The sequence below is a fragment of the Theobroma cacao genome, chromosome 3 (genome assembly GCF_053813885.1).
Source record: "Theobroma cacao isolate CCN51 chromosome 3, ASM5381388v1, whole genome shotgun sequence".
Lineage (NCBI taxonomy): Eukaryota > Viridiplantae > Streptophyta > Magnoliopsida > Malvales > Malvaceae > Theobroma > Theobroma cacao.
In genome coordinates, this window is record NC_142641.1 from 46,753,348 (window position 1) to 46,768,577 (window position 15,230).

The window sequence follows — 15,230 nt, forward strand, 5'->3', positions numbered from 1 at the left end:
TTTAATTATTTTTAAAACTATTCTTTACAATCAACTATTAAAATAATTCATAATCATGCGGACCAAACATACCCTCATGATCTTTTAGATTATCGTACTGCTTCATGTATTAATCAAATCAAATATAGTGCTTGTTTGATTTAATTTTTTTTCAGTTTATCTATATTTTAAAAGTAAAAGTCAGACTAAATATAAATTTTAAAAAATTTAAAAAAAAAGTAATTAAAAAAAAAAGAATTTTAAGAAAAATTCTTATAAAGAGTTTTTTTTTATTTTTTTTAAATGTAAGAGAATTTTTATTTTTATTTTAAAAATATTTTTATCTGTTAAAATAATTATACTATTACTTTATCGATAAAAAATATTTTTTATAATAATTTTAACTAAAATTATAATTTGTAAAAAAAATTTATTAAATAATTTTAATTTAATTTTAAAAATTATTATTTTTTATAAAAAATTTATAATAACTTTTAAATTAAAAAGAAGCAAGGCGAATCGTAACTCAAAATTCAAAGGAAGTAGATACGGGAAAAATAGGGAACAAGAGAAGTTGGGTCATGGCCTCATGGGCCCTCCTCCCCAGACAAGGGGAAGGGAAGATTGGCGATTACGTGCCCTTTAATTGTGAAGAAGAAACCAAAATGCATTTGAGGTTCAAACTGGAAGAACGCTTGTGAGATTTGAAAGTTTAAAACCATTAGCGCAGCAACTTAGTCGGTAGTAGCGCTAGAGAGTTGGGAGCCTGCTTTCACGGAAATCTTCAAGTTATTCCATGCTAATCATCTTTGGTCTGTATCTGACACTCAAGCTTAATTAGTTACTATTTGTTATTTGTTTTTGGGAATATAAGGTTCGATTTGTTTCGAATCCAAGTCTTGAGCGTGGTTCTTCTCCTGTCTGTAGTTTTCCTCTGATGGGAACTTCAGCTTTAGCTTTCCTTTAAATAGTTAGGAATTTGTTGTTGTTATCTTTTTTATTTTGCTTTTGCTCTTTAAAATCACAAGCATGTGGTAACAAAGTGGATTAATTTTGCGGGTTTCTGTTGCTTTTGTTCAGGGTTTTAGCTCATTAAGTGAAATTGAACGGGCAGAGATGTCCCTTCTCAGTAGATTCTTTTACAGAAGACCCCCAGATGGCTTGCTTGAATTTGTTGAAAGAGTATACGGTACTTCCTCACATTCTGTAACCTCAACTTGTTTCATTTGTACTTTATCTCTGTTGTTGGTGTATTAAACTAATTCAATATAACTTAATGCAGTTTTCGATTCGTGCTTCTCTACTGAAGTCTTGCCTGACGGTATGTACCAAGTATATCTACACGAAATTGTAACCGAGTTACAAGAAGAATTCCCAGAGTCCTCATTTCTCGCTTTCAATTTTCGTGAGGGTGAAAAACCAAGTCATTTTGCAGAAATTTTATGCCAATACGATGTTACTGTTTTGGATTATCCACGACAGTATGAGGGTTGTCCCCTACTTCCATTGTCTCTGATTCAGCATTTTCTACGAGTTTGTGAGAGTTGGCTTTCACTTGGGAATCATCAAAATGTTATTCTTCTACATTGTGAAAGAGGGGCCTGGCCACTTTTGGCATTTCTATTAGCTAGTTTCTTGATTTTTAAAAAATTGCACAGTGGAGAGCGAAGGACTCTTGAAATTGTTCATAGAGAGGCTCCTAAAGGTTTCTTGCAGCTCCTCTCACCTTTAAATCCCTTCCCTTCTCAGCTTCGCTACCTTCAGTATGTATCACGGCGGAACATAGCTCCTGAATGGCCTCCCCCTGAGCGTGCTCTGTCTTTAGATTGTCTCATTCTTCGAGCCATTCCAAGCTTTGATGCCCAAAATGGATGTAGGCCAATCATCCGTATTTTTGGTCGGAATATTCGTGGCAGAGATGGCCTATCCACTCAGATGCTCTTCTCCATGTCCAAGAAGAGGAAGATGCTTCGACATTATCATCAGGTAAAGGTTTTTTGCTTTCCACCTTTGTATAAATTTAGGTTGTCATGTTAACTGGTCAAAAATAATTGCCTCTTGTTGCAGGCAGACTGTGATGTGATTAAAATTGACATTCAGTGTTTGGTGCAAGGCGATGTTGTATTGGAGTGTGTTCATTTGGACTTGGATCCTGAAAGGGAAGTTATGATGTTTCGTGTAATGTTCAACACTGCATTTATTCGATCCAACATATTGATGCTGAACTCTGAGAACTTGGACATTCTTTGGGACTCAAAGGAGCGGTATCCAAAAGGCTTCCGAGCAGAGGTAAACATCATTCTGAGCCTCTATTAGGATTTGGGATACAACAAGAGAAAGAAGAGCAAAGGACAGCAATGTTAAACAATTCAGTTTCTGAGCCACTAACCTCCTTCCTTATTTCTTAAAAAGCTAAATGTGTCATTAGTTTTGGTCATGATTTCATCATTTTTTTATTCTAATTCAATAAACTTCTAAATTCAGGTTTTGTTTGGGGAGGTTGAAAATTCCTCCCCACCTAAGGCTCCTATAACAATTTTAAATGGTGAGGAGAAAGGGGGATTACCTATTGAAGCTTTTTCTCGAGTTCAAGAACTTTTTAGTGGTGTTGAGTGGGTTGATAACAGTGATGATGCTGCCTTGTGGTTACTTAAACATCTTTCCGTCTTGAGTGATGTAAAAGAACTGTCCATATTGCAAAATAAAGGAAATTTATATGAATGTCCTGCTGACTCTGAGGAAGAAAATAACGCATATGGCACTGCTGATAGTTCAGATGAAGCATTTGATGTTAATAATAAGCCTTCAGTGGATCCAGCAAAATCTCTGCCACCAGACATTGTTGATACAGTTCTCATACACTTAGAAAGTGATGGTTTACAAGATTTAAATCATGCCTCTGGAACTCTAAATCAAGCATCAGTGGAAACTGTTCAGATAGTTTCAAGTCCAGGAACACGATCTTGTTCATCTTCTCCACAGCCAGCTTCACCACCTTCTCTATCCTCCATACCAACAACATGTCCACCACCACCTCCGCCTCCACCTCTAATATCTGGGAAAAGTCTTTCTGTAAGATATGCACCTCCACCTCCACCTCCTCCTCCTCCTCCTCCTCCTCCTCCTCTTCCTTTAGTGTCACCATCACATCTACCTTCATCTATCAATATTATTAAACCTTTGTCACCCCCACCCCCACCACCTCCTCTTCCTAGTTTTTCTGATGGAAATTCTCGTACATCTTTGCTAGCCACAGCTAAAAGAGGTCCTCCACCACCTCCACCACCTCCACCTCATAGTTTATCTGGTAAAATGTTTTCAACATTGCCTGCAGCTACCAGCAGAGATGGCCCACCACCCCTTTTCGGCATTTGTAAAGAGCTTTCACCAGCCCCAGCCATACCTGCTTGTTCCTCTCCATCGCAATCACCACCCCCGCCCCCGCCCCCACCCCCACCCCCACCCCCACCCTTGCCTCCACCCTTGGTTTCATCTTCGTTGGGCAGCAAATCTAATAAGCTAGAGCCATACCCACCACCACCACCTCCAATGGCAGTATCTAGCACCAGTTCCTCTCATGAGGGAGTGCCACATGTCCATACCAATGTCCCTCGGCCACCTCCACCTCCGCCTCCTATAGGACCTGCTTGGTCAGCTCCTATTCCTCCACCTCCACCCCCTGTACCAAAACCTCCTGCTGCACCCCCTCCACCACCCGGCTACAATGCAATGGTGGGTCCACGGCCGCCAGGTGCGAAAGTGTCTAATGTGCCACCACCACCACCTCCATCTATTGGAAGGGGAAAGGCTATGGGACAGACTGGTCATGCAAGAGGTCGAGTCATTGGTGTGAGTAATGCCCCTAAGAGAACTTCGTTGAAGCCATTACATTGGGTCAAAGTTACTCGAGCAATGCAAGGGAGTTTATGGGCTGATTCTCAAAAGCAAGATAATCAGTCAAGGTGCATGCATATATAGTTTGTATATTAGTACAAAATTATGCTATTGTTTCTTATACTGCGAAGAGTAGTTTCACCTTCTACAAACTTTTTTTAGAAGGTGATGTCAGATTGCGCATTCTTGGGCTGGAGCATTGATTAAACTTTTTAGGAATAGTTGCATTTCATTTGGCATTCACCGGAATTTATTTAGATAGGCCTTTCTATGTATTACATGTCTCTTTACTTTCTATTTTGTTATGTGATCTTGTGCTCTATTAGCAAAAAATAAAAAGAATGAATCCTTTGTCAAACTGACTTCTTTTCTGTTTCCCCTTCTATTCTTATTATTAGTTTAACTTGTGTTAGTTTTCCCTCTAATATGGAGAGATGGTGGCTTTTTAACCCAAAAGATTGAATATTTTTGGTAGGGCCCCAGAAATTGACATGTCCGAGCTTGAAAGTTTGTTCTCAGCAGCCTCTGTTTCAGATGGGCATGGTACTAACAAACTTGGAGGTCGACGAGGATCTAACATCAACAAACCTGAGAAAGTGCAATTGGTGAGATTCTTTCTTTCTTCAAACTTCTAATGAAGAAAAATCAGAAACCATTCTGTTCATACTAAATCTGCATATTAATTTTATGTAGACATTGACGATAACATAATCTGGTGGCTGTATATTCAATCTGGCTTCATTTTCTTACACAACATCCAATATAGAAAGAAAATCATGGTTAGGAGGGTCCTAATTGGTTGATTAAAATATCAATGAAAATAAACAAGGAACATTATTCTTTTCCTGATAACTGATTATTAGAGTACAAATGAGCGGAATCAGACAACTTTGCAATTGGTTGAGGAATTTATACTTAAAGTCTCCTTTTAGTGCTTGCCTTATCAACTATATACAGAATATGGAACTTGACTGAGTAAGCATTAGGAAAACTTGAAAGGCAATATTTGGTAGTTCCCCTAGTTAAAGGGCACCATTGCGACAAATAATCGGCATGATTTGAGTATAGAATGATTAAGGGGTTGCTTCAGTAATTGCTGCTGCTCTAGTTGTTTCATAACATTGTCATAAACTACCTTTATCTTCAATACTGTTTTGTTATTAATTTTTTTATGTCAGCATGAAGGTCATATTGGTCTGTTTGCATGATAAACACTGAGTTCAGCAGGGGTAGGGTACCATTTTTGGTGCCATCAATTTAGTGTTGTTGCTGATATGGTATTTGTTGCTATAGCAATACAATGTTGTTTTATTCTGGCGTTAGAAAGAAGGTCCTTTTGTTGCAAATTAAATATTTTCATTCTATTATAAACTACTGTCAGAGGAGTCTGAAAAGTTCTAATTTAAGAGCACAGCTACTCTATTTGTTCTGCTAATAATGCATCACTGCTTCCTTTATTAACTTTGAACTTGCTATCTATAGCCTGATTCACTTACATATAATTATCTGATTCATGCTTTCATCATATAATTTCTTTTATATGTGATTTCAAGAACAATAGGTTTCTTAGATTGATTTTGTTTTTGTGGTGCTTGTATCGTATCTGTCAGGTTGACTTGCGCAGAGCGTATAACTGTGAAATAATGCTTACAAAAATAAAAATTCCTCTGCCAGATATGCTTGTAAGTTCACATTTGCTTGAGCCTGCTTTATGTCATAAGTATGTCAAATTTAATCTTTTTCTTGGATTTTCATTTTAGATTTTGATGTCAGAAGTATGTTAATTTTAATATTTTTCTTGAATTTTTCTTTTAGATTTTGATTGAAAGTGATGTTGGAATCTTGGAGTTTAGTTTTCTTCCCCCTTGAATTTCTCTTTCATGTTATATTTGTTTCTAATTTATCCCTGTTCAATCTCTTCTATTTGAACATTTCTTTTCATTCGTTATTTCAACTTGTGTTAATATTATCTTACTTTCTGATGCTATAAGAGATTTGAAATAGTGTCTTATGTGCATAAAGGTTTTGCTGGCAACCAGATTAATGGAAGCTGGAATCTTTCATGCAGCATATTGTATCATTTGATATCAAAGTTGGAAATGGCCTGTTAGGAAATGTGATCTTATATGACTTTTTCTGGGTACTCCTCAGAGGCCTTAGTTTACTATTTTCAATTTTCTAGTAGCAGCAATTAAGAATTTTAATATTTTATTACTATGCAAACATCTCATTGTCCTCCTAGAGCTCATGATCATTTTATTGGACTTCTATCTGCTGAAGGGCATTGGATTTGGGTTCTTTTCATGTGGTGTGATTCTTTAGAGAAAAGTTTTGGGGCTAGGTTATGGATTTTTAGAAATGTAGAAAGGATATTTTTTTTCCTGGGTCAAAAACCATATTTGATACTATTGGAAGTTTGATTGACAGTTAATGTGGATTGCTGCATTGAGATTGTACATATTTATCTGTAACATGCCCACATATGTAATTTGTAATTCACATGGATGTCCATCTATTTGACAAACATGCATAAATATGTAGACTGACAATTAATAATAAACCAGAAGAATGTATATTTGTAGGTAGTTGACATACATAGATAATGCATGCATGTTTTTCAAAATATATACCACTGATATCAACTTTGGATGAATGTTTGGCTTGTTGGAATTTTCTGAAGGCTCAAACTTCATCAAGCATGCTTTACTATTTAAAGAAGATATATAAAGAAAGACCAATATATTCATTGTTGAATGCTTTCATAGTTGAGGGTAAAGTTTGGTGTTGTTTGTTTTGGTTGGATCCACTTGCTGGGTCTCTGTGGGAGGAAAATGAGTGAGATTTGGATTTACAGGATATTGGATTAGATCATAAATAAACTATTTGTACTTTTCAGTGGCCCACGACTAAGTTTTGACACTGGTATTTCTGGTCCTCCCAATCACTTAACTGATTTCAGCTGTTGGTTCTTTCTATTGCCTTGCAAAGTTTTCTCAAACTCCCTCTACATTACTCTTAGTTTCTGTTTTGCTTTTTGACTTGTAAAGTTGGTGGTCCTAAATATAATGATCTTTATTTCCAGAATGCAGTTCTAGCATTGGATTCTTCAGCTCTTGACATTGATCAGGTGGAAAATCTGATAAAATTTTGTCCCACTAAGGAAGAAATGGAACTGCTAAAGGTAATTTATATATCTTTTAACATTTTGGTTGCATTTGTGTGCAAATGCTACATTTTCTAGTCTGTTTACATGATGCTATATTTTTTCTTTGGAAGTAGCTCATTACATGATATCTTATCACCTAGGCAATAGTATATTGTCTTGTGTTTTCATGAGTTTAAAAAGAATATCATAAACATTTCACAAGGTAAGACACAGATCCATGAGGCACAGTTGTATTACCACCAAATCTCTTATGAGTTACAGGTGGTAGACCTCTTTACAGAAATTCATAAAACTGCTTGTTCTCATTATTTATGTTCGAACACCTGATCAAACCTGAACCTTCTCAGTTTTAGGGGAGACCATTAGACTGTGCGGATATTTTTCTTATTAGTTATGACTAAGGCTACAATTCTGAACTAATTTGCGAGCCTTGTAAGGATTTGGTTAAAGTTTGATTATAACCCCAATACCAGACATAGAAAAGTGACATTACTTCATTTTAACTTATGTTCTGTTTGGACTGAGGGGAACTGAGGGAAAGGGAAGGGGATGGTGGGGAAGGGAAGGGAGGGTGAGTGGTGCTTCCTCCCTAGCTTGGAAAACATTTTAACCCAAGGGAGGGTTTTGGAGTGTACCCCTTCAGAACCCTTCAAAGCTTCCTTTTCTTTAAGACCCCAAATTGGGAGTATTCCGAGGGACAGGATTCCTCTTTAAAATTTTTACTAGATGGACAAGCTTGCTCTCATTTTAATTTATTTAACTTAAAAAGGATATAATGGTAAGAGAAAAAGACAATAAATAATCATTTACTTCAATTTTAACTCCTCAACTAACAAGATGACTAACATGTGCTTTCCTTTTCTTTTCCTCTTCTTTTTTAATCAATTCAAGAACAGGAACTGTACCCTCTGTTTTCTTTCCCTTGTAGTTCCCAAACATAGTGTTAGAGAGATAAAAGATGAGAGAGTTTCAGGGAAGAAGGGTGGGGGGGGAGGGATTGGTGTTTAAATCTATGAGGGTGAGGGAAAAATGTTCTGGGAGAGAAAGAGAGGAATGGTGACAAGATGGCCTGCAATCCCCTAGTCTAGGGGAAAAAGAATAAAGTTGAGAGAGAGAGACATGAAGAGAGGGAACGGCAGATGCTTTTATTGTGTTTGAAGGAAGGGAGGGAAGTAGAAAAAGAAAGAGCAAAAACAAAAAAAATGTCAGTTTTCTAATATTTTGGTTATTAAATTAGAGTTTATAGGAGTGATAACAGGTATAAAAGAATAAATAAGCCATGTGTACACAAGTAATTACGGATCATTGTTTTTCATATTTAATAACATTATGGTGTCAGCCACATCATCATTTAATGTAGGCTATTTCACAATTAAACAAATCATAGAAATAAAGAGATCCGAATTGTATATATTAAAGAACGGGGTCTGAAATGAACATTTAGGCATGTTGTAGGGACTAAAATCAGAGTTTAATGTAATTAATTTATGTTGCCTTTTGGCTGTCATTCATTTACATAAAGGGCTTATGATAATGACTACAACAAAGCAAGCCTTTTCCCACTCAAGGTTTAATTTCCAGTTTTTTTATTTTTATGTGGGAAATCCTATGATTTCGCTGTTTTTATTTTGGATTTGATTATCTTTCAGAATTATATGGGTGACAAGGCTATGCTTGGGAAGTGTGAACAGGTCTGTTCCAATTTCTTTCTTTAATACAGGCAGATCCCTTAATTTGATCTATTCATATTATAATTCATAAATCTTTCAGTTTTTCCTAGAGTTGATGAAGGTTCCACGAGTAGAATCAAAATTACGAGTATTTGCATTTAGAATCACCTTTTCTAGTCAGGTATACAGTCCACATAATATATATATATATATATATGTTTGATCTAGTATCGCTGGAACTTTTAGTGGTACTCTATATTCACTCTGTTCATTTGTTTCAGGTGGATGACTTAAGATCTAACTTGAACACCATTAATAATGTAGCTAGAGAGGTACTACTGTACTTAGTGAATCTTAATAAGTTCATGTATAGTGGTTCTTTTTGCATGTTAAATGTCAAGCATGTGTTTTCTTTCTGCATAAATGTCAAAAACACGTGTTTTCAGGTAAAAGAATCTATGAAACTGCGTCAGATAATGCAGACAATTCTTACATTGGGAAATGCTTTGAATCAAGGCACTGCACGAGGTACAACTCAACTGTTCTTAGCTTAGGATTTGGTGCCACTATTTTTGGTTGTTTACAATGCCTCTTTATTTTTTTACTTTGTAGGATCTGCAGTGGGATTCAAATTGGATAGCCTCCTTAAATTATCTGATACTCGAGCAAGAAACAACAAAATGACTTTAATGCATTATCTCTGCAAGGTAGAAACACTGAAAGTTAGATTTTCAGTCCTGTATTTGCATTTTGAGTTGGAAATAACTTTTCTTCTCAATTCTTTTGGGTGTGTGTGTGTTGCAGAGAGAAGAGGGGGAGGGGGGGGGGGGGGGGGGGGGGGGGGGGGGGCGGGGGGAGCAGCAATTCTATGCTCTTTATTAATTTATACATCCCTGATCTCCCCCTAATCCCTACTGGGGTTCAGGATGGTAAATCATCACTATAATTAGAATTTGGTAAATAACTTGTTTTTACGCATAATAAGAAGAAGGAAATACCTTTTTGCTTTGTTATTACTTTTTCCTCTCATTTAAGTTTGTTATAGCCCTACTTCACAAATTTACCTTGCTTTCATTGTATTAGCTTCTTGCCCAACATGAATGTTCAATTTTAGCCAACCCATATTTTGCACTGTGCTAATGCCAGTTTTGGCATTTTTCACTCTGGTTTTCTAAATTGTCCTCTCCTTTTAATTCTTCATCTTTAAGATTTATTTTGTCTTTCAATTTGTGGTATAGCATGCTTAGAAATTGATTGTTCATCCCATCACTGTCACTAATATGCACTTAAGTTTTTCCAGCAGTTTGATGTTCATGGGCACATTATGTTTATATAGATATTTATTTGGTGCCACTTTTTTTTTTTTTTTCCTTTTCTTCTTTCTGCATGTGTTAGCTTCTAGCTGAGAAAATGCCAGAGTTGCTGGATTTTGATAAAGATCTTAGTCATTTGGAAGCTGCTTCGAAGGTATGCTTTACTCATTCCTAGTTTATTGGATCCTTCCCTTCTTAAAGTAGTTAGTTAATTTTATTTATCCACTTTACTTTCATATCTACTGGCTAGATTCAATTGAAAACTCTTGCTGAAGAAATGCAAGCTGTGAGTAAGGGTCTTGAAAAGGTTGAGCAAGAACTCACTGCTTCAGATAATGATGGTGCTATCTCTATGGGCTTTCAGAAGGTGAGGAAAAATGAAGATTCTAGGTTAAATAAAGAGTCAATTCCCTTTCCTTTTACTACAGATTTTTCTATTTCACTTTTTCCAGTTAATACATGTCCAGCATCCTGTTGGGAAAATTGTCTTGTTGCTTACCATTTGCTTGCTAGGTGATTGTGCTGCACTGAGTAGCTTTCAGCTTTTGAGAATATGTTTTCTTGCAAAGTTTTACTAGTTCAACTTTTCCTGTCATGAAAGATATTAGGATTTGGCATGATTTTGATTTGCAATTGAAGGAAACAAACTCTTCCGAATTTTCATTCAGGTTTTTTTTTTTGAAAAGCCTGAATTTTCATTTAGTTGAAATCTCATTTATTTAGACACTTCATTTTTTCAACAAAAAAACATTTTTTTTAAGATCGAATCAAACATGTTTTTTTTTTTTTCAATTGGAGGAAAAGAGATTCGAACTCTGTTTTTTAAGTAGGGAGATCATGCACCAATCAATGAGTCAAATGCTCAGATGCAATCAAACATATTGTTTATTTATTTAGCTTGTGGGGTTTAGGATGCAGCATTTTCTCTTTCAAGAATCCATTAAACACGTCTCTTTCTCTTTTTTAACAGAACAAGCACCTTTTGCACAAAAAAAAAAAAAGTTTTAAGATGATTAGTACATTTGGAAGAGCACAAAATTCTGCATAGATAGTAAGAGTTATTGGTGATATTAGAAAGGATAGCACAAGAAATTAAGTTTTGGTAAAAAAATTGGAGGTGGCAGCAAATAAAAAACAAAACTTGAGAATGATGTCTTAGACTTAGATGGTTTGGACATGTGTGACCTCGTTGAGGGTATGCTGGTGCTGTGATATGATTTCTCGCTTGTGTTCTATCTCAGAGAAGATTCCATAGCTTTGTTGTAGACAATTATGCTTAGGGTCTGAATCTTTTTATTTACTGGTCAATTAGAGTTGTAATATATTTTTCAAAACTTTGCTGGCATTTTTTTAAAAAAAAAAACTTGCAAGCAACAAAGGTGGTCTATTTTATAATACAAAGAAGCATATAAGTATTAGACATTTAAGTTCCTCTCATCAGTGATTGTGTAAAAGGTGAAATCAATTAAGTACATCTTCTGCATATTGTCCCCATCATTAAGGCTTCTAACGCCTCCATCACAGAATTCTGTGTAATTTTTTGCTTTGTGAGTTAGCTTGAAGGTAAAATCAATGACATAGTATAATACTTACAACTATCTAGGCAATTAATTTATCAGACTTCCATACAATTAAAAACTTTATATCTTCTTCAGGCGTGGGTTGTATACATTGCTGTAGTGGTCTATATTGACATAATTATTTTTATGAGTTTGATTTATGTTAATTTATTGTTGTCTAAATGGAGGAATTTGGGATTTTCTTTGAGAACATAGACATTAGTTTTAAATCTAAGTTTCCTCGGTTGTAGGTGTTGAAGAATTTCCTCGACACAGCTGAAGCTGAAGTAAGGTCACTTATATCCTTATATTCTGAAGTGGTGAGTACTCTCCCAGGTTTCGCTGTTCATAGATGGGTATAAATTTGCAGTGCATTGTGGGTTACAGTCCAAAGTTATTATCTTACAGGGAAGAAATGCAGATTCATTATCCCAGTACTTTGGGGAGGATCCGGCAAGGTGTCCTTTTGAACAAGGTTTTCTATGTTCTTTGGACATTTTTATGAATTTCAAAACGTGCTATGTGACTTTTGTAAACATTTCCATGAAATAAACTGTGATTACTTGACTTTATTGTTTGTTGCTGCAGTGACTCAGATCTTGGTTGTTTTTGTTAAGATGTTCAATAAATCACGAGAGGAGAATGAAAGGCTGGCTGATGCAGAGAAAAAGAAATTGGAGAAGGAAGGCATGAAAGAGCGGGCAGCGGCTAATCTAACTTCAAAAAAGGATGGAGCCGATGAGCCAAATCTTAGTTCTCAAATCCAGAAACATGCTCCATAAGGAAGCTTACTATGGAGCAACAGTGAAAGCTGCATGTTTGCTTTGCAGATGAGGAAGACAGATTTGAAGACTTTGATATTTCAGTCTTGGAGAGGGTTTTTGTACAGTTTATCACCTATTCCGAGGTCAGATCATCAGCAGAGTTCTCTATGGAGCAGTGTATAGCATAGGCATGGCATGCAGAAGTAGGTACTGTGTGACCATCTGTGCTGCTGGTGCACTGATTCTTTTTCAGGACTCAATTTCTAAGCAGCAATGCCAATGGCCTGCCCAAGTGTATTCAATGGTAAACAGTTGAAGCCTTAATCTCCTTTGCCCTACCAACAAGCCCTATAATCCCATTTTGTCACCATGGTTTCAGGGATTGTTGATCGTGGCAGTTCTCTGCTATATGGCTTTGAATGATATTTGCATCAGTGCAACTTATGCGCTCAGTCAGTTCAAATTTTTTTGCTCTGAAATCTAAATTCTGTTGTATATGATTTCAGGGTAACGCTGATCTACTTTTTCTATTATTGCAAGTATTGACGTTTTTTGCTGTCTGATCCCGTCCGAACTGAAATTTAGATACAAAGAGACTGATAGTGAAGCGGTCATAATTTGACTATGGAGGTCCTTCGGATTAGAAGTGGATTTAGAAATTTATTTAATTGGTGGCATTGGGATGATACTTAAAAATTTTTTTCTTCGATTCAAGATTTATTGGTTGGAAGAGTATTTAAATTAAATTCAATATGATTTTATTTAAAAGAATATTGTTGAGTATTATCATTAATAAAATTTTGTTATTATTTGAGATTTAAGTTTTGTGAGATTTTTTTAAAAAAATATCTTTGCATGATTTATTTATATAAAATTATAAAACTTATTAAAAATTACTACTCATAAGTATAAATTAAAATATTAAAATTAAATAAAATATGATCTTACATAGTAAATTATCAGATTCAGTAATTAATAATATGATAATTTTTTATTCATTAATCAAAACTAAATATAAACATTTATAAATCACATAAAGTTAGATGCAAAATTTAAATAATCAAATAATATATTTACAAAATAAATTAAAAAAATCATAATTTGAAGATATTATTTGATATGCAATAATATTTTCTATTAGTTAGATTATAATTATGAACTATAATTATCAAATTAATTAAAAAATAGTTAAACATGAAGTATTTAAAAACTTAATTTTGATTAAAAATTACTTACAATTGAAGTTTAGATGGGTTATTTTAAAAGAATGAAAAACATATCCAATGGCAAAAAAGAGAAAGAACTTGAATTTGTAGACAGGGAGAGTAGTTTAAGTTTTGATTTTTTTAATAAAATTTCATATTATAAAGTTTGTTTTATTTTTCTTTATAGTATTTAAACATTAATACATAAATTACTTTTTAATAAATCACTTTTACTTAGAGTATTTAACCCCACTGCTTATAAAATTGTAAAAAAAAAGAATTTATTAATATATTAATTACCTTAAACTCTAAATAAATAATATAAAAATTAAAGCTTATTAGGAAGTGAGTGGTGTCATGTGACACCACTCCTTCTAACGTGGATCTGCCCATTTCCGAAGTTCATTTTTTATTACACATATTTTCTTAACTTTAGATGAGTATTAAGTAAAAATAAGAATTTAATGAATTAATTATACAAAAAATAAAGAGTTTCTAGCAGTTTTAAAAGAAGGAAGCTAAAGAGTATGCTATGCAAGTGATTCAGAATGAATAAAATGTTTTAAGTTTCATCAGTAAGTTAAGGAAATGCGAATGGTCATCTTCCAAGTAAAAATAATGACCTGTGAAGTAGGACAACTTGATGATCAAATTTTGTTGTGACAGTGAAATTTATAGGAAGGTTAATTTTACTATAAGATCAATTAATATAATTTAAGACTAGTAATAATAATATGTTGAAAAGGTAAATAATGTAATTAATTTATAAATTTATTCATTTTATGTTAACAATATAAATAATTTTTAAATTTATTTATTTTATTTTAAATGATATTTAATTTTATCTATATTCTATTTTTTTAAAATATAAAAAATATTTAACTAATTAAATTTAATTAAACTTATTATTATGACTTGTTATGTTAAATCTCATACATTTAGTCAATATTTGGACAATATTTCTTTCAAATTTATAATTTTTTATGTTAATTCTTATAGATTTAGTTAAAATTTTTCAACTACTAATTTTTACTATAATTGTTTTTAACTTAAGTAATATTCATTTATAAATTAAAAGTTGTGAACAGTTAAATACTTTAAACTTGAGAATATAAATTTAAGTGTTTAATTTTTACAAAAATTATGTTTATTTGATTTAATTAACTTGTTACGTTAAATCTTAAATATTTATATCAATATTTTGATAATGTTTGTTCAAACTTTATAATTTTTTACGTTAATTTGTATAGAATTATAACTTATTCATTTATAAATTAAAATTTATAAATGATTAAATATGTTAAGGCATAATATTCAAAACTTTATTACGTTATATTTTTAGGAAAATTTAAATGATTCATTATACTTTCATTACGTTCAGTTAAGTTTTTATATTTTTATTTTAAGCCAAATAAATCCTTATATTTTTTTTGAATTCAATAAGTTTTTATGATTAATGATTGATTTAATTAAAATATTATTTATTATTTTATACTACATAACGCTGAAGTGATATGCTAACATATGAAAATCGATAATGACGTGACATGTTGATATATTATAATTGATAATAACATAACATATTAATTTGACACGATTATATGAGCATGTGATATTTTTCATTTTTCACATCAATGTCAGTGTCATTTTGATATAAAATGATAAAAAATATTTTGATTA

The 15,230-nt window shown here is 33.4% G+C and overlaps 1 protein-coding gene across 2 annotated transcripts; it reads left to right on the top strand.

The window, feature by feature from the left end:
- The first annotated feature begins 522 nt into the window (after positions 1-522).
- AFH14 (Formin Homology 14) lies at positions 523-12,906 on the top strand. Of its 2 annotated transcripts, XM_018117971.2 has the most exons (18): positions 524-791; positions 1,060-1,168; positions 1,262-1,965; positions 2,047-2,268; positions 2,464-3,941; positions 4,349-4,478; positions 5,484-5,555; positions 6,956-7,054; positions 8,689-8,730; positions 8,810-8,890; positions 8,991-9,041; positions 9,156-9,237; positions 9,322-9,416; positions 10,105-10,176; positions 10,273-10,389; positions 11,833-11,901; positions 11,990-12,056; positions 12,170-12,906. In XM_018117971.2, exons 2-18 carry the CDS (start codon positions 1,096-1,098, stop codon positions 12,361-12,363), a joined length of 3,648 nt encoding a protein of 1,215 aa, XP_017973460.2. In that variant the 5' UTR covers positions 524-791; positions 1,060-1,095; the 3' UTR covers positions 12,364-12,906. The 2 variants fall into 2 exon arrangements, with proteins under 2 accessions (XP_017973461.2, XP_017973460.2); XM_018117972.2 differs by lacking the exon at positions 5,484-5,555 and having other exon boundaries at positions 523-791.
- The last annotated feature ends 2,324 nt before the right edge of the window (positions 12,907-15,230 follow it).

Bases quoted from the DNA above. Each gene is read 5' to 3' on its own strand.
- AFH14 (XM_018117971.2), top strand. From the start codon at position 1,096: ATGTCCCTTCTCAGTAGATTCTTTTACAGAAGACCCCCAGATGGCTTG. The intron at 8,731-8,809 runs GTCTGTTCCAAT...TAAATCTTTCAG, and splicing joins TGCTTGGGAAGTGTGAACAG to TTTTTCCTAGAGTTGATGAA. The intron at 10,390-11,832 runs GTGAGGAAAAAT...CCTCGGTTGTAG, and splicing joins TCTCTATGGGCTTTCAGAAG to GTGTTGAAGAATTTCCTCGA.